At 34.7% G+C, this 19,224-nt stretch overlaps 2 protein-coding genes across 2 annotated transcripts; one reads left to right on the top strand and one right to left on the bottom strand.

The window, feature by feature from the left end:
• Positions 1-587: 587 nt before the first annotated feature.
• On the top strand, positions 588-8,177 carry LOC140965753 (protein tesmin/TSO1-like CXC 5). Its single transcript, XM_073425917.1, has 8 exons — positions 588-1,269; positions 2,038-2,148; positions 3,143-3,320; positions 3,985-4,341; positions 5,271-5,374; positions 5,448-5,542; positions 6,291-6,704; positions 7,737-8,177. The coding sequence occupies exons 1-8, from the start codon at positions 965-967 to the stop codon at positions 7,994-7,996; spliced, it is 1,824 nt and encodes a 607-aa protein (XP_073282018.1). The 5' UTR covers positions 588-964; the 3' UTR covers positions 7,997-8,177.
• A 1,595-nt stretch (positions 8,178-9,772) lies between these two features.
• LOC140965742 (peroxisomal fatty acid beta-oxidation multifunctional protein AIM1-like) lies at positions 9,773-18,453 on the bottom strand. The gene is made up of 18 exons (XM_073425899.1): positions 18,248-18,453; positions 18,079-18,150; positions 16,709-16,771; positions 16,555-16,611; positions 16,392-16,459; positions 16,203-16,284; positions 16,047-16,102; positions 15,433-15,735; positions 15,056-15,142; positions 13,993-14,167; positions 13,667-13,788; positions 13,076-13,239; positions 12,093-12,347; positions 11,696-11,817; positions 11,491-11,612; positions 11,193-11,341; positions 10,581-10,719; positions 9,773-9,990 (listed from the first exon to the last, which is right to left on the bottom strand). The coding sequence occupies exons 1-18, from the start codon at positions 18,339-18,341 to the stop codon at positions 9,946-9,948; spliced, it is 2,175 nt and encodes a 724-aa protein (XP_073282000.1). The 5' UTR covers positions 18,342-18,453; the 3' UTR covers positions 9,773-9,945.
• Positions 18,454-19,224: the final 771 nt, after the last annotated feature.

Genomic DNA, 19,224 nt, shown 5'->3' with positions numbered 1-19,224 from the left:
TTAACACTATTTATTAGTTACCGATAAATTTGAAATAATATTAAAAAAAAATCATGAAATAACATAAAGCTGTTGAATGTTTGATTTTATATCTATTTCTGGCTAACACGAACAGTTACTGAAGTAAATTAAATAAAGACAAATAAAAGTAGGCCCAGTAAAATTGTCCACGTTTTAACATATTTTAATCTCATCCGTTTGTTTTATTTACCCTTGAAGAAATCTCAACCGCAAATTTTGCCACTTACAAGTCAACGGAGTCGCGCCATATATTAATTTTTACCTTTTCTTTTCTCGAAACAGAATCTGATGAAACAGCCACTGAGCAATTATCCTCTACTTCTCGCTCACAAATTAAATTCGAAATCAACGAATCATTTTACTACTTCACATCAACCCTTTCATAATATTAGATTGTAAAGATAGCGTTGCCCGCACTTGATTACAATCAAATTATTATCAACGGTAGAAAGCCCACATCCGCGGCTTCTATGAATTTCCACCGCCCGATTCTTGTTCTCGATAACAGCCGTTGGATGAGATAATGATGCTAATCTTACCGTCAAAAAATTACACAAATTGAATTTCAAAAGCGAAAGCAGAGAGGGAGGACAGAGCTCAAAGCCCCCCTTCTTTCGAAATTCATCACTTTCCCAGCAATTCTTGAATTTTACGTATGTAGTTTCGTTTAGTTTTGATCGAGATCGAGATATTTTGTGGTCTGGAGATTTTCTTGGAATTTTGTTTTGGTGAATCTGAAGCTTTGTGGATTATGAGAGTCTTTTTCAGTTTTCCAACTTTGAATTCTGTTAGGTTTGTAATTCGAAATCTGTCTAATTGGGAGAGGAAGGCTAGCGGAATTAGACTTTTGTGAATTTGAATTTTCTACTTGCGAAAAATATTCTGGTGAATTGTATTGTAAGTTTGGGTTTTGTAATTTTTTTATTTTGAAATTATTTTTTGAATGGAGCAAAGAGAGGGAGGGGAGTTCCTTCCCAAAAATCGGCCGTCGCAATCGGAGGATTCTGCAACACCGGCAGCTGCGGATTTACAGGCGAGGAAGCTTGTGAGACAGCTCGATTTTACTGGCTTAAGTGGCAGCGCGTCGAGCGGCGTTCACCCTCAGCCGCATCAGGTAGCAACTCCGAACCATCTGAGTCACCCCACGCAGCAGCTGTCATCAAAACCGCCACAGATGTTGTTTATGACTTCGCCACAGCCTCCACGGCCATCTGCGCCACCCATTCATCCTGCTATACGCCCTCTTCTGTAAACGCCTCAGCTACTACTTGAATCTTTTTTTCAAACTTTGTCGGAATGATTCAGTCTTGGGAGCATCAGATTGTTGATTTGTAAAACCCTTTAAGGTTTTGTTGGCCAATTCTTCAGTTTCATAAAAAAGTTTCGAGCTTTTCGTTTTCCAACTATATAATTCCGTCGCATTTTAATGATAACTTTCTTGGCAGTAAAATGCGTGAATACTTATCGCTGCAGAAAATAGTAATTCCGTTCCTTTACATTTCTAATTTTCTGTGTTACTTTCTTGTAAAAATTGTGGGTTCATTGGTTATGAGTCTCATTAAATAAGTATCTGCACGCAGAAATTTCATTTGTCCTGTCCACGATAACTTATTTCTGCAAGATATCTTACTTATTTTTGTTGTGTTTCATTTGGAGATGGATGCTTATTGGTCTTTGCTCATGAGAAGCTTTTCTTGTCTTTCATTTTTTTTACCATTTTGACTTAATATGCTTTCCAGTTTCAGCAAATTTGTGGATTATGCATTCTTATTATGCGCACTGATACCTGATTAAGGAGTTTCTTTTCGCATCATTTCTCCTGAAGATTCCCTTCCGTCTCCTTTGATGTTGCTTTATGATGCTTGTGTATATGAAGATCGAAAGATCAAATGCTTGATTGTCTTTTGATCTTTTCTTCTCTCTTTAATGTGTTATGGTAGTTAAAGTATGCCTCACCTATTCTTTGTATGGACACTTATTTGCTGGTGAGTTAAATGAATTATCTTACTTCCACAGGAAACCTGAATCACCAAAAGCAAGATCAAGACCAAATCTGATTGAAGTAAAAGATGGTACTCCGAAGAAATCAAAGCAGTGTAACTGTAAACATTCTCGATGTTTGAAACTGTGAGTAGTTGCCCTTTGTCTTGCTCTTTGTTCCGTGGCAAACGAGTTTATAAGTAGAATATTTTATCTGCTTCGATTTTTTTGTGGTGGATTTTGTGAAGTGTTTTCAGAATAAAGTGCCAGACACTGCGCTGACCATACTATTAATATCCTGGAAAATCCATCAGTCCAAAATTGAAAGCGGCTTTTTCCATTTTGAGCTTCAACCTCTATCTTGTGTTAATGGAGGGATTGGTCACAGAATGTTTATATTTTATTATTTGGAATAAGAATGAATATCTGTACACATGGGAGTTTGTTCAAGCATATATTTATCTTTCAACTCAGAGCTCATTTCGTAACGATAAATTTATGATGAAGAAGTGTTGCAAATATTCTATGTGAAGATGTAATAAAAATATGGTAATTTTCTGTCAAATGTATTTCATGAGTTTAAGCATAATGATATAACTGAATGACTTTAAATTCTTGATTATAAGCTTGTGATATTGTTTGGATTTATTCATTTGACGATAGAATAAGGTTAGCATGGTCTGTTTCACTGAAAAGCTTTTGGGCAATGAATAAATCCTTCATTAACAGCATGGGACAAGGTCCACTATTGGGCAATGAAGCTAATATGATTACTCAAAGATTTAGATAATCATTCATTAAGTTGTTTTGTGTGTTTGACATGTAATGTTGCACATAGAATGAAACTGATATTTCCTATTCATGAAGGTATTTCTATTCTGTAATTATCTAACTAAATTTTGTATGAGGTTATATTTTCCGTTACACCATTTTTATTTCTCGCTAGTCACTTGCATCTTTAAATTGTGATCATTTTAGCTCGTTGGTGTTCCTATGGTTTCAATAGTCTCCTTAGTTTTTATTTTATTTTATTTTTTTTGTAAAGCTCTTTAGATTTTATTGAGTATATAGCATGTGAATAAAGTACATCCGTCCTTGACAGAATGAATTGTGATGCATGTCCTGAAAATTTCGTGGTCAGGTATTGTGAATGTTTTTCATCTGGAACATATTGTGATGGCTGCAACTGTGTAAATTGTCATAACAATGTTGAGAATGAAGCTGCCAGAAGAGAAGCAGTTGAAGCTACACTTGAGCGCAATCCTAATGCGTTCAGACCAAAAATAGCTGGTAGTCCTCATGGAGCTCGGGACAACAGGGTACTGTGAAAAGCTCTGTCATCTTTTAATCATGCATTGTCATACTATAAAGCATAATCTTGGGGTTATTCCCTTGAAATAGACTCATAGACTGTCAAGAAATGTGTTTTCATATGAAGAAATACGAGTGGTTCTCGGTACTCCCAACAAACAATTTTTTCAAACTCAAGTTTCCTATGAGACTGAAAGTCAAACCTAGGTTTAAAACCATGTAATCGCTGACTACCCATGTTCTGTTTTCTGGTGGGCATTGTTTTAATTTTTAATAATTTTACAATGTGGTGAACATGTTTTACATAATTTTAAAAAATCTGTCTTATAGAAGAATGCTAGGACAGATGAGGATTACATGAGAATGTATTGAACAAGAGATGAGTATAATAGGGAAAAGGATGGATGTTGGCAATTGAAGATAAAATTAAAGCCATATGCCGAAGATGTTTTGGGCATTTACTGTTAGAAACACCAGTGAGTAAGTGAGGTAAATTACTGTATCCAAGAGAAATGGAGGGAGACTAAAATTAATTTGACACTAAAGTATAAGCTTTAGTCAAGTAATTTGTGGGAGTGTGCATATAACTGGCATGACCATGCATTTCAGTATGTCTGGAACTCCAAAGTTTCTAATTTGTGTTTATTGCATGCTATTGCATCATGTATGAAGGAGGAAGCCAGGGAAGGTTTAATTACCGGAAAACATAATAAAGGATGCCACTGTAAGAAATCAGGATGCCTCAAAAAGTACTGTGAGTGCTTCCAAGCTAATATACTTTGTTCTGAAAACTGCAAATGTGTGGACTGCAAAAACTATGAAGGAAGCGAGGAGAGGCAAGCACTCTTTCATGGAGATCATGGCAACAACATAGCATATATCCAGCAGGCGGCAAATGCTGCCATTACAGGTGCTATTGGATCTTCTGGTTATGGGTCTCCCCCGTTGAACAAGAAACGAAACGATCAAGAGCTTTTCTTTGGATCAATAATGAGAGATTCAGTGAACATGCTTGGGCATTTGCAACAGGTAAATTTTAGTTTTTTTCTTGAGATATAATCTGCATTATGCAGTTAACAAGATTGCTAGAGTAGATTTGAGCAGTCCAAGACTACATGTACTTGGTCCGATTGTGATTTTTACTCCTTTCTCGAATTTAATGTTTATGTTTTATTTTTTAAGACATGCATAATGCTTCGTTATTTAAAATGCAAATTTTATTCCAAAAGTTCCTATGCTAAAGTGTATTGATATGGCACACGCTTACATTAACATATCACTATGCTAAGGCCCAAGGGTAAAAATGAAGACATCTAAAACATTAACCTTCACATGGAATTGCACAATAAATCATGAGATGGATTACATGATCCCCTGTTTACACTTAGCGTGTCCTTTTTTGGTGACTGATCAAGTTGGTGCCTAATATCACAAGCACAAACATAAATATATTTGGTGTTGGAAAATTTGAATTTAGTAAGATTGGAAGTTGTGGCATCTGAAGGGGTTTGTAATATTTCGAGGGATTTTTAGTAAGATGAAGAAAATAAGATTGCAAGTATGAGATCACACGGCAAAAATATTTGGTGGATCGCTACTTTAATGGTTTGGGTTCAACCATTGCACTGTTACATTGATATATATTTGTTTGGGTGTTAGGGGTGATGCTTGAGACTGAAGTAATATTAGCTTGTGCTACTCCATTCCTAACATCGAGAACCCGATTGAAATTCCTGCGATTTGGCTGGTGGAAAAACCAGTAATGATGATCATTTCTTTCACAACTTATGATCGGTGGGAAATAAATGGGGGACTTGTTGAAGATAACATCTGCAAGTTGAAATGTCTTGATGCAGATAGATGGGGATAGATGGGTTAAAGTTATTACATCTGGTTAACATCTTCTTCACTATATTTGACTTTAGATTTATCAAATAGGATCATTTTCTCTTTGACAGGCTAACCAAATCAAGGGTTCAGGACCTTCCTCTTCATTGTCATCACTTCCTGGTCCACAGCATGGTAATGTGGCAGCCCTGGGCCCTTCAAAGTTTACCTACAGGTATACATAAGTTTCAATTGAGATTCATTTGCAGTATTCTTTCACACAACTTACTATTGTATTGTATGGAAAGATCGCTCTTGGCTGACATCATTCAGCCTCAGGACGTTAAGGAACTGTGCTCAGTGCTCGTAGTGTATGGGGGAGAAGCTTTGAAGATGCTTTCCGGTATACATGGATTTTTAAATAATCCCCAATTTATACAGTGGTTTATTTGAGTCAACAATACATTTGATTTTAATGTTACCCATCACCTCATAGCATCTTTAATAACACATTAACACTCTAGTTGCTATCACATGGCATGTTATTTAACAAGAACCGAGAATTGAGTAAAATACTCTCCATCCATCTCATGTTCTCTATGCAACACGGGATAGAGTGTCTGAGACAGTTCTATGATTTCAGAATTCAAGAGGGAATTGTCGGGCTTGTGCATGTCATATGTTTTTTTTTTCTTTTGTTCCTTGAAATCTAAGATGCGTGAAACAGCACCATATCACTGTTGACTTTCTTGTCTTAATATGTCTGTGACATGTTCTCCTATGCAGTGTAAGCTGTTCAGACTGAACATTCATACTTGTTTTGTTGTCTTTGTACGACTCCTTTTTATGTGTTGAGTATACTTGTCCAATTTTATCCTTCTGATAGAGGCTATAAAGAGAATGTCGAATTGTTGATTTAACGGTAGAATTGGCTTTGGATTCTAACTTCTGGTGGGAGTATAAATATTATGTACCCAAAATATTACAAAAAAGAGAAGCCTTAGCTTTTCTTTTGGGCATTTACTATCCTAACTATTCTCCAATGCTTGCTTTTTTATGTGGGTGACGAGCACTGTAATTTGGAGACTTTTAATTACTAATAAGATGTTCCTTAGTTATGTCTATGAAATTTTTACTTGCATTGCTTGCAGAAGAGAGAAAACCAGTAGAAAATAGGCCAGAGATTTGTATAGAAACTTCACCGGCTTCATCAAGTCAAGATCTGTCTCAAAGCCTGAAGCTTTCTATGGCGGAGGAAGCTTTAATAGATTATCCTTCAAGTGGAAACCAGAATGAGAACACTAAAGTGGAGAGTGGTTTTGAAGGAGCTGATTTATCAAAAGGAAGGCCAATGTCTCCTAGTACATTAGCTCTGATATGTGACGAACAAGATGCGATGTTTCCTACCACTGCTTCTCCTAATGGATTAGCAGGCCATAACAATGTCTTATCACAGTTACCACGCGATCAAGGACTGACTGAAGCATATCCAGAGCAAGAAAAAATTATTTTAACTACCTTGAGAGATTGTCTGAACAGGCTCATCACTTTAGGAAATATAAAAGGCAAGGTTCATCCTCTCTGTTTTTCATTTTGTACCTTTTGCTAGCTAAATTTATGAACATGATTGAGCATCTGAAGTTTTATAAACTAGAAGCGGGCAATCAATTCCGTTAACTCGTAGCTGGACATCTGTAGAAGTACCAACCTTTGGTTCGTGTTCGCTCGGGCATTTTCTGCCAATCTCGAATTTGAATCTGTGCTTACCCGTGGGGAGTTCCTTAGTGTCTCTAGTTTCTTAGATACTATACTTCTTCTTTTTTCATGAGGCAAAGCATTGCCACCTAAAGTCATAAATGTTCCACTCGATATATCTGTAAAAAATTTGCATGAGCGTCCCGTCGCTAATAAGCTCAAAATTTCATGGTCGGTTTTAACCCTACTTTTTCTGTCTAGGTTTTTCAGATATGTAGTAGCGTCCTAACCTTAGAGAGTTTGACTTCATTCACTAAGGACCGTGCTGCAAACCCATAGAGAAAGTTTAGATGACCTCAGGCCATTCTCAAATCGTAGTGCTTCAGGTTTTTAAGATAGTGTTAGCAACCTCTGAAAAAAAAGTGATTATTGTACGAAGAAAAAAATCTATAATCACTTTTTTTTCAGAGTTTGCAAATACTCTCTAAATATTGCAGCTCTTAAGGAAATAGAAATGGGCATAATCTAGAAATGATATACTTTCATTTCAATTGTGTGCACTTTGAGTGAGAACTACAGGTTTCTATTTCTACCACAATATCCCCAATTGATCAAATGGTTGAATGAAAATGGGAACTAAGGTCTAAGATACAAGGTTGTGATCTCTTGTCCTAGACGCATATCTGACCCCAACAAATGTATTGTTTATACTCGTTTCCCATTTGTCCAGTTTTTTTTTTGGGTCCAATTGATAACTCTAGATGCTAATTTAAATTTTAAAATACTACGTTCAAGAGTCTCATGGTATTTAGATAATTTTAGATTTGAAGAGATGAATGACTGATGAACATGATTATTCTTTTCGTCTTGGGTGTACACTAACCATCCTTGTCACTCCGCAGAAGCCAAATATTCTTCATTGGCACAAACAGATTCAGGTAATGAGAAAGACTTAACCAGCAATGACCCAATAAATACAAGAACTGAAACTTCAAGTCAGCAGCATATAAGCAATGGTGCTGCAAAAATTTCTGTTCTTCCACCGAGGATGCCTTCTACGGTTAATCAAGATGCTGCTGCTGTCAATAATGAACCCCGTCATAAAATAAAACCAGCTGCTGAAAATGGGACTGTAAGAGCAAAAACCGAACGTGAAGTATGATTTGTTTGGGATTGGTCGGCATTCACCCAAAACATGCTGTTGCATCTCTGTAACATTAGGCTGTAATTGATTTGGCTTTTCTTGGGTGTAGCAGCGAAAACTACATATAGAGTTAGTACAGATTTCAGATAGAATTTTCTGTGTATTCATTGATTAATACCATTTAAGGTTAAAATTTCCAGTTTCTGGGCAGATATTTACTTCCAACTTGTGACACCGAGCAAAGTCACGGTACATGTAAATGGCTATGCACTATGAATGTCGAACCATTATTTTACCTACCATATTATTTTTACCATTATTAACTTGATAATATAATATGAACTCTATGAGAATTGTCATTCCTTCGGAAAAAAAATACCAAAATGGATCGAACTTGAAAAGGAGGGTGGTGAATCACAAACTTTAATATATTTTTTTTATATTTTTCTCACCTTTTTGTACACAGTCCAGGCACAGAAGAAGGCTGGCTAAGTCTCGGAAAATTTATCAAATTGTTCTGAAAAATTCGAAATTCGAGATGTTGTCGGGTAGACAGAATATCCTGAAAATTAGTTATAAACTCTCTTTTATTTTGTATAATTTTATTTGAATTAAAATATTTATGTTTGTGAAATTTTTTTTGGATGAATTGGTTAGCTGTTTAATATAAGCCCTAATTTCGTAATATATGTGCTAACCCCTTTTTATTTCGTTGGTCAATTTCTATATAAGGCGTAATATATGTGCTAACCCCTTTTTAATTCGTTGGTCAATTTCTATATAAGGTTCGATCCAATATTATTTTATTTAAAATCTCAATCTTCAAACCCAATGTGTTAATAATATTATAATATTTTTTAAAAAATTTTAAAAGAATATTAAAATAATCAGGTTGGGAATTCCGTCGAGTAGATATAGTTTCTCAATCCCTCTCTTGACATTGAACGGGATGAGAAAAATCCTGAAAACTCGGATTTTTGAGTTTTTGTCAGCCATAATATGACTTATATAATTGTTCTCAAAATAATGAATAACTTAATTACAATTTATAAAATTGATCTGGAAATTTAGCAAATGCAATACTAGTATAAAATATATTGATTATCATATGGCTTATATAATTATTCTCAAAATAATAAATAAACTAATTACAAGTATCAAAGAAAATGTGAGAAAAATATTTTTAAAATAGATTAAATTTAAAATTGGTTAAAGGGGTAATTTGGGTAAATTAAGAACACAAGGGCTAATAAGCCCATAAAAATTATACAATAGGTTTTGCGCTCTTATGCGAGAACATAAGTGATGTATTTACAATTTGCCTATATATTTCATCATCATCATCAATTTTTGGTATGGTTGTAAACTCCCAGTTTTAAACAAAAACAGACATTAGTCTATATGTTCTCTCTCTGTTAAAACATAGAAAAACTGTGATTATTATACAGACTTTTTTACAAGCTTTTATTTCTTGTAAAACGTGAATGGAAATAATATTATTTTGTACTTTAATCATTAATAATATTTTATACTTACGAGAAAAGTATTTATGATAACGATAACTTCATTCTTGATTTATGTCTTCTGAAATTATTAATTGGCTCAATAATCTAAAATTTTATACGAATAATGTGTATACAATTTTAACAGTTGCCCCAGTACATGCCAATAATATTATGTACTAAAGAAAGAACCAGGCACGAAACCTAGGGTCTAAAAAAGATGGTTTGGAAGTCTTCTGGATGAATATTTAGAGGTAAAACGAAGTTGTGCAAGAAAATGAATGGCGTCGACTGATAAAAACAAACGATAAGAATCTTGAAAATCGAATTTTCAAATAAATTTTTTATCTGATACGATTTCACTTGATGAATATAAAGAGAGATGTGTATTATTACACATGCCTCCATACATATCAGAGGATGCTTGCTCGAGATTATTGAATTGGACTTCGATACTCAATGCATTTATAGGCGTGGCCTAGCTCCTGAAGATGCCGGAGCAGGTGCACTCTGCAGAAACCAGACCATTGAGTCAGCATATATGTTAAACACTCGGCCTATGCCCTACGTTCACATCGTATGTAATGTTTTTTTTCGTGCCACACTTTTTTACGATAACTCGAAATTTCGCATGTTGTAACACTTCATATATATAGAAGATTGGAAACGCGCGTACACACATGCTTCTGCACTCCAAAAGAGATCATGGGCTACAGAACTTCTTGTTACCAGAAAACATAGACGTTGACTGACTATTGAGCATAATTATGAAAATATGGGGTCATGAAGTATTCACATAATGTGGGAAAACTCTAGTTTGTCGATCATTACACTAAAAACTCAGCTAAAAATACAAGAAACAACAGTTTGAAGGTAAATTGACATTTACAGTGGTTACTACATAAGCACAGGGGAGGGGTTTATTTAGATTGCTGAGATTTTTAAGAATTTAAGACTAGCAAGACAAAAAAGAATTATAATGTAATTATTTGCATAAACTAAACCACTGGCTGATTCAGAAGATAAGAAAAATTCTGCAATTGTAATTTTTAAAGAATTTTTTTAAACAAAGTAATTTTAAGCTTTTGAGGGATATTTACCAATGGGATGACTCTTGCTGCTCTTTCTGTCAAATAGTTTGACGGTCTGAAGAAATTACCATACGCTTCAGACAGTGTCTTGAGCCTTTTGTATATATAGTCTGCCCCAATGGTGTCTGCCCAGTAAACGATACCACCACTGTTGACAAAAGATAAAACCCATCATTGATCATTTTCTTCAGTAAGTACCACCAACCAAACAGTTAAAGAAATCACGTGTATTCAGGATAACTATATACAAGCATAATTTATCTGTCATTCTGCAGAAAACCATCCCCCTTGGCTCAGATTCAGTGGTCTAATTTTTCATCCGGTGGCTACAGCAGTTAAAATTTAAATTTAAAAGGGAGATAAAATCCTAAGTGTATGAACTCAAAACATGATGTCCTCACTCCTCCTCAAGGTCTGGTCCTTTTTAGTGGATGTATTTTATTCCCTTTCCATCCTTAATTACTCGATCTTTCAGAAAATTGAAGACTTTACACAGTAGTCCATGCAATATACTTCTGTAAACATTAAAATGATTTGAGTTGCAGAGCACATAGACTAAATTAGTAAATTGAAAACCAGAAGATAATTATAATTTTAAAAAATTGTGGTGGATAAACTGACCGATAAGATGGGAAACTCATGCCAAGAACAGAAGCAACATCCAAATCTGATGCTTGGACAACTATGCCATCATCTAAAACACGGCATGCCTCATTCACCACAGGAAAGAGTATCATCTCAATAATTTCTTCATCAGTCACAGTTATAGGCTGTAAAGAAGATTTACGGGAAAGAATATGATGACGGAAAAGTTTCAATCATACATACAATTTTAGAATAAGAGCGACTAAACAGACAAAAAAGAACACCACTAGAATGCATTGAATTTGCAAATTAAAATTTAAAATTCATTCCAGACCTTCCCACCAGGCATGATATTCGTGAGCCTCCTAGACTCTTCTATTATTGGGAGCACTGAAGGATCAGGCTTTGGCTTGCTTCCTTTTTCATATATATAATATCCTTTTCCATTACTTTTGCCTGAACAAAGTTGCACCAACAATTAGCAAGGGAAGATATATGCAAGACCTTTAAATTAAGCCAGAAAAATAATTTATCTCTACCATTTCTCCCATTTTTCATAAGCAAATCAACCAGTGGAGATGCAAAAGTGCGATCAGGAAAGGACAGAGAAAATTCTTTCGTTGTTGCAACAGCTACTCCATATCCTGCGACATCCTGGAGCCTGTAAGGCACCAGGTATTACAACCATTTCCACATATCATCTCCCAGCTGAAGGGAACATGAGCATAGTGATAAAATGAACTGCTAACAATACCATTATTCTCAATCAACATGATTTCTAAGAACATTCCACGGGTCTAAACACTATATGATAAAGTAGGCCATTGAGAAATACATATTTTATAAATTAACTCAAGAATGAATGCCATTGCCAGTAACTGGCAGACATGCAAAGACTTCGTTGCATATATGATGTTGTAAAGGAAAGAAAATTACTGGAATGGGCCCATAGGTAGGCCAAAATTACTGATTAGCTGATCAATTCTGAAAACGTCCACACCCAAGTTAGCCAAAAGATGTGCACTTTGAGAATATGGAAAGAAGGTTCTATTCACAGCAAAGCCAGTGCAGTTTCCTACTACAACAGGAACTTTCTTTATGGTCTTTCCAGCAGTCATTAGATCAAGAATTATTTGAGGTGAGGTCTTCTCTGTCCGTACGATCTCAAGAAGAGGCATTACATGGGCAGGACTGTCAGAGTGACAACACAATCAGCAACTGGAGTAATATTTAGTCATTTATAAAACAAAATTTGCTCTCAATACGGCATAATACACAGTTCCAAATCCATTCACCTAAATTAAACTCCTTGTAAACTCTCCATAATGTGGTCTGAGCATATAAATGCAATAATATTTGAAATGGAGGTATTCATTGTGGCCTATATGATCCTAACAATTCAAAAAAGAATTCAATGAGTGCAGAGAGGGGCAATAAAGTGAGGGTGGTGACTTTTATTAGAAAGAGAAGAATTATTATCTTTGACGAAAACATATATTTTCCATGTTAAGATTTCTAGATTCTAAGTTATGACCTCTAGATACCTAGACACTAAGTTATGACCTCTACATCGAAAGGAAATAAAGAATCAGATCACAGAAAGCTTTTGGCAACCAAAGTAGAAGATTATTTATATGATGTTTTATCAATCCGACATAATTCACAGGTAGCTCATTCTATTTCAATTTGTGAAAGAAAATAAAGCGTCCTTTTCCGTCTTCCCACCACTTCCCATCCACATTACAGTCACGGAAATGATCCAAGATTGCAAATATTAAAAGACTCCAAATTTGCTTTGCTCTTTTGACAAACTTCCTAACAGCTCAAGAGAAAGAATAAGAATTCATAATTCCTATTTACTTTTTCAACTCGGTGAAATTGAGGAATTCAATTCCAGAATTTGTCAATAGCATGTCAACCTGAAAAAATGTGCACCCACGATCCGATCTTGTGCTTTGGTCTTTTCTCCAACTATATCAAGGTCTATAGTAGATGTGTTTGATGCCAAAATACAGTGAGAAGCGCACACCTTCTCAATATCCTCAAAAATTTTCTGTTTCAGGGAAATATTTTCTATAACAGCCTGCAATTAAAACAGCTATGTAAGAAAAGCAAAACATTAAATGGGAACTATAACATTAATTCCTAGTAGTCACAGTTCGCAAATATCACAATGTAGGAAATCCACAAACATCATAACATATAAATTGAAGCTTATCTTCTCTTTTCTTCGTCAAAATTAATAATTAATTATGTCGATAACAGTGGATCATGGATGGAAGAGAACTCTTTTTAAATCATATTTTCAGTGATTTTTAATTTGGACTTCCATATAGCTTCTTATAATCAAAATCATAAAATGTTCAGCTCAGTGTTAGTAAAATAAGTCATGGGAAAAATGATTGTAAATCCTTATGTTAGCATTGTTGGAACAATAATTGGAATCCACATCCTTCTAAAACTTGATTGGACAACTTGATAAAAGCAAACACACTATTTATCCAACCCACCTCTATGACCATATCCACATCCTTGAATTCAGAGTAGTCTAAAACACCTTTAAGAATCGAAAGGGCCTTCTCAGCTTGATCCGGCGTCAATTTTTTTCTTGATACCAAACCCCGGACATTGACTGCAATACAAAGTACGAAGCATTACAACCACATGAAAATTGAATGAAGTATAAGAATATTTGAGCCTCCACCGAACTGTAAAAAATCATATTTATTGCAGATCACTCAACGTCCATTTCTTCCATAGGTACGATGGCATATGCTTTCTTGCTAGGACTTATAACTTGAAATTACAAGATTAATTTAAACACGTGTTAACTAACCTTCAATTGCTTTTAATCCCTTGTGAAGATAATCAGAATTGATTTCTTTCAGAACAACATAAATATTGCTCAAAATAAAAGCTGTGGCTATTCCAGAACCCATTAGTCCTCCACCAATAACAGCAACTTTCTTTATTCTTCTCGGTGTAAGACCAACATCTGTCACATTAGGCACCTGTGTGCTTCATAAAAAATTAAGTTGTTGGCTGAGGCACGAAACAAATAATTTCATAAAAACATGGAACAAGGAAAGAAAATTTTAAAAGTATTATAGAAAATGCAGACAACAAAGAAAATAGCATAAATAACATGCAACAAATAGATATTGTCCGTACTGACAAGAAATCAAAACACAAGGCAGAGGCAAATGGTTGCAGTAGGGAAAATATAACTGAGGCTCCACATTGGGACTGTGACTTCTTTAAGAGTAATATTGGATCTTAATAACTAAAAAACTTTAGTTGACAAGATAGACAGCTTTTTGGATCCTAATAACTTAAACTTAAGTTGGTCCCAGTACTCGTAAGAGTGGAAGATGAAGAACCACACAGAAAGTTTAGATCAAGTGGTCTAATCTGAAAAGCAGATTATACATGGGGTGAATTGGAAAACCATTGTGCTAAAACTGAGAAAATTTTGGAAATGAACACTGTACATGAATATGTACTGTCCTATTCGACGGAGCCAAGTCATCACTTTTAAATGGGGACTACTGTTTGTACGTTCGAGCAAAACCCATTTTCTTACATAGTAAATTCATGTATCAAAGTTCAATCTTAATCCAAATGTGAGCATTACATAATTGTCTTAAGTTTGCCAACTAATGTCCATGCCAGACTTTTACATTCAGTTTCTTTTGGCACAATAAAAGAACCAACACGTAGCAAGATAAGTCGCTGACTTTTAGACCAGCAAGTTTACTTTTTATTTCTTTTGGCACAATCAAAGAGCCAAAATGTAGCAAGATAAGTCACTTATCAACATGAATCATATTTTTATCTGAAATGCTGCTAAAGTCATCAAGTAAAAAACAGTTCATAAGTGGTTTTGCGATCCCCTGCACCTTTGTTGTTGCCCTTTGAGCGAAAAATGCATGAACAAGACCTTTCGATGTGTCTGTTTTGACTAACTGCTTGAATACTTCCGACTCCTGCAAAACTAGCGATTAAATCTCATAGGGAGCCGGACTATAAGATGCATTGTATACAACAGATTAAAACATGCTCCACAGAAAGTAGAACGTTACAGAATATTAATTCCCAAAAAGCAGTTTAAAAAACTATTTCGAAAACCAATTCAAAAAGTTAACTTGTCTTTGTAAGGGGTTGAAATCACAGATTCAAATATGTTCTACAGAAAGTAGAACTTTAAAAGATATTTACTCCCAAAGATAGCTGTTTCAGTTAATTATTCACAAAACCAAGCACAGAAAAACCTTGCCTTTAAAACTCCATGATATCCTCCATGAATTATTCCTTCTGCGATCACATCAAGACATGCCTGGTGCTGAGGCATATTTTTAACAGTCCGTTTGGCCTGTTGTCTAGCCATATTTAGCAAATCAATGGCGTCAGGCAGTGAACCAAGTTTTTCCACATTATGAAGAGGACGTATCCATGGCTTGCGCCTTCGTGCGATGTCTAATGCCCATTGTTTAGAGACTTTAAGCAATTCTTCTGAAGCCACAATAGCATCAACAAGGCCAAGCTTCTGTCCTTCTTCCGATGTTATTGGTCTAGATGACTTGAAACATCGTAGATATTCAAATAAACATAAATATCTAACAAATGTTATGAGCATGATAACATTAACTATGGCAAACTTCTCTTGGGAAAGAGAGGTGTTACAAACCTAGGAGATATTTTACAGTCAAATTTCGAGGATGCATATTCCACACATGCACAGATTATAAACTCTCAAGGTAAAGTTTGGTGTCATAAATACCATAAATTAAAAATATGTTATTTTCATTGTAAACATGCTAAGAAGAAAAATAATGACGAGTGAAAGGACTGGAAAATGATTAACTTGACTTAAAACAGCCAACAGCCTACCAGCATAATATCAACAGCCTTTTCCAACCCTATAAGCCTTGGGAGACGTTGTGTACCTTGTAAAATAGCCATGATCAGTAAATCATAATCATTGTTTAAAATTATATAACAGTTCCCCATTCAAGCCTGATAAAAAAAATTATTGAGAAGTCCTACCTCCAGATCCAGGGATGACTCCAAGGCTGAGTTCTGGAAGACCAAGTTGTGCTTTTGGTGCAGCTATGCGTGCATGACAAACCTACGACAATGTTTCAAATATGACAAAATGAGATTGAACTGTTATCAAATATGATGCAATGGGAGTAAACTCTAGACATATTAAATATATGCACGAAGATTACAAACCATTGCCAATTCCAAGCCACCTCCAAGAGCAAGTCCCTCTATAGCAGCAACAGAAGGCTTCTTTGCATCTGATGAAGGGATTGGATATCAAACAAAATTAAATAAGCACCGATAAAATGGGACAAAACACTTAAACTTTGAAAATCCTGAATTTTTCAAAAACCTTCTATTATATTGATCATGAGATCCACAGATGCATCAGGCAAGATAGAAGTGTCACCTGAATAAGCACAAATTCAATTTAGTTCCCAAGCATGTGATATTGATTCAATAATGTCAACAAAATGAGAGAAGCAGAGATGTTGACACATGCATACCAGTTCTGTGTACTATTTCAAATACATTGATGTCAAAACCTCCAGAAAATTTGCCACCATTGCCTTCAAATCGAGAATATTTAAAAAATCAGTTGTTACATAAAGCAACAAGAGATCAAAGACACTAAATCCTCTACAACTTGTAACTTTTTCAGAAATTATAAATTTACATTAATTTCCCTCCCGAGAACCAATTGTCAATTACTCCTTCAGTGATTGAACACCACATAGAAATATATATATATATAAAATGGTCCACCACAATAAATTAAAGAGCATGTATCTCCATGGCAAGGCAAGAGTTCAGTACCTGTAAACCTAGGTTCGAATCCTAGGTTTTTTTTTTTCATTTTTTATATAGTTGATTTACTTTTAATTTTTTTAATATTTTATTACTTTTAAATTTATCACATATGAAAAGCCTTTTCTCCTATCAAGTGCTGAGTCTGCTGACTCTTTCAGTTTCTACCGTTACTACATAACGGTCATTCTCAGTTATGAATATCGTCAAAACTAGGCTTCGAACAAAATGGATGATGATTTTCTCTCGGATGCATTGATGATATTTATTGAAAGAGAAATTGTTAAAAAAATTTGTATAGATGTTATTATTGAAGACTTTGAAAACTTTAAGGAACGTCGAATTCCTTTTAGTTAGAAATTTTCTTTTATTAAAGGTCGCAATGCATGGTACGGACAGATGATAGCGAAGGGACAACTGAGCTTGGATATGGGAGATAGCATCAGTGGCAAAGGAACTATTCAGGTCTATCTCAAACTGTTAGATATGCATATTCATTATATTTACTTATTCTAGAAATTTTCCAGGGAGTTTCAGCTATCGAAGCGTTTTACGAACTTCTAAGTCAGCCAAGTTTGAGCGTGCCGCAAACTGAAGCAAACAAGCCAGCAGCCCCACTCGAGCTCTGCCTCATCTTAAAAACTCTGTAAAGAACTCTCATAACAAGGTGGTTTTTTATCATATCCCGGTACATACTAAAGAGAGTAGTTAATATTTTCTTGTGATTTTTGTTGCCATGTGAAGGGAACAGTTTATGTTTAGTTGAATATAACCGATGAAATTTTCAAACTGGGTGGCTCATTAGGAGTGGGATATTCAAACACTAATCATCATATTTATCACATGAAGCCATAAATTAAAAAAAATTAAATCTTTGAGGATATATGTAAAAACGGTAACAACCAACTAATCAATACATATTCTATTAAAAACACCGGTTAAAGCCAAGGAAGTACCACGAAGAACAACGGTGATCAACAGTCAGTGATTCAAAGATCAACATTAAAAAAAACAAAACAAAACTGAAAAAACAAACATGTCGGAATTTAGAAAATTGCATAAAAAGTACCAATAAGAACAACAGCTTTAACATCATCTCTTCTCATTGCCTCGGTATACTTCTCGTTCAACCCTTCAAAAACTACAGAAACCACAAAAAAACAAGAACTTGGATCATACACACACACACTTAACAGCATATTCAATTTCTAAACACAAAAATTAGCGTGGAATCTTACTGGCAAGGGCCAGAGCGTTAACTGGAGGATTGGAGATGGTGATGACCGCAACCCCGTCGGTTCCCACCTCCATAGTCACTGTAGATCTCTTCATTCTTTCGAATCAAACTATGCCGTTCGATTGACCCACCGAATACACGTGAAAACTGAACTTGGAAAGTGATGGGTATAAATACTGCAAAGGCAATTTCCCATTTCGTTGATTTTTTTTTTTTTTTACTTGACTTGGGCTAGTGGTCAACCGTGCATTTTGCTTTTTTGTAAATTTAATAGAACGTAGATTTTGTATATATTTTATGAAAGGATTGCGATAATCGGAGTAGGACATCGATTATTGATTTCGATGTATTTAGTAAAATTATAATTGTTGGTAACATGTGAATCAAATGTTTATAAAATCGTATAATAATATAAAATCTATGTTTCGATCTATCTGTCGATCAATATAAATTTTTTACATCATATTTATATATTGACAAAAACGTGTGTGAGACGGTCTCACGGGTCGTATTTTATGAGACGGATCTCTTATTTGGGTCATCCATGAAAAAATATTACATTTTATGCTAAGAGTATTATTTTTTATCGGTAGAGTTAACCCGTCTCACAGATAAAAATTCGTGAGACCGGACCTACTCTTATATATTTTATGGAACCGTAAAATGTTAGTGTGGACATTAAGAGCTGTTTTTTGATTTGCTTGCGAAGGCGTCGANTTAAATCTCATTGTAAAAATAATAAATTAAAAAATCATCACCACCAAACAGTTTGGCTTATATTAAAATCCGAATATATTTTTCTAAAGATATATCAGATAACGTAGTATATATTTAATATTTTATTCTGAATTAATCATTTAAAATCAAAATGCCGTGTGATAATAGATGTAAATATTATAGGCCTATCTAAATATACAAATACTAGCCGGAGTACGTGTGTAAATTTACAATATATTATTGTTATAAAATATTTTAATT

The sequence above is a fragment of the Primulina huaijiensis genome, unplaced genomic scaffold (assembly GCF_012295235.1).
Source record: "Primulina huaijiensis isolate GDHJ02 unplaced genomic scaffold, ASM1229523v2 scaffold14171, whole genome shotgun sequence".
Classification (NCBI taxonomy): Eukaryota; Viridiplantae; Streptophyta; class Magnoliopsida; order Lamiales; family Gesneriaceae; genus Primulina; species Primulina huaijiensis.
Note: the sequence above shows the minus strand (reverse complement) of the source record. Positions and strands in the feature narration are given on the sequence as shown.

What these genes read in the sequence shown, in the direction of transcription:
- LOC140965753 (XM_073425917.1), top strand. Translation starts at nt 965, where the DNA reads ATGGAGCAAAGAGAGGGAGGGGAGTTCCTTCCCAAAAATCGGCCGTCG. An exon ending in CCTGCTATACGCCCTCTTCT is followed by an intron (nt 1,270 to 2,037) that starts GTAAACGCCTCA and finishes TTACTTCCACAG; the next exon opens with GAAACCTGAATCACCAAAAG. An exon ending in CATTCTCGATGTTTGAAACT is followed by an intron (nt 2,149 to 3,142) that starts GTGAGTAGTTGC and finishes TTTCGTGGTCAG; the next exon opens with GTATTGTGAATGTTTTTCAT.
- LOC140965742 (XM_073425899.1), bottom strand. Translation starts at nt 18,341, where the DNA reads ATGAAGAGATCTACAGTGACTATGGAGGTGGGAACCGACGGGGTTGCG. An exon ending in TATGAAAAATGGGAGAAATG is followed by an intron (nt 11,613 to 11,695) that starts GTAGAGATAAAT and finishes AACTTTGTTCAG; the next exon opens with GCAAAAGTAATGGAAAAGGA. An exon ending in ATATCATGCCTGGTGGGAAG is followed by an intron (nt 11,342 to 11,490) that starts GTCTGGAATGAA and finishes TCTTCTTTACAG; the next exon opens with CCTATAACTGTGACTGATGA.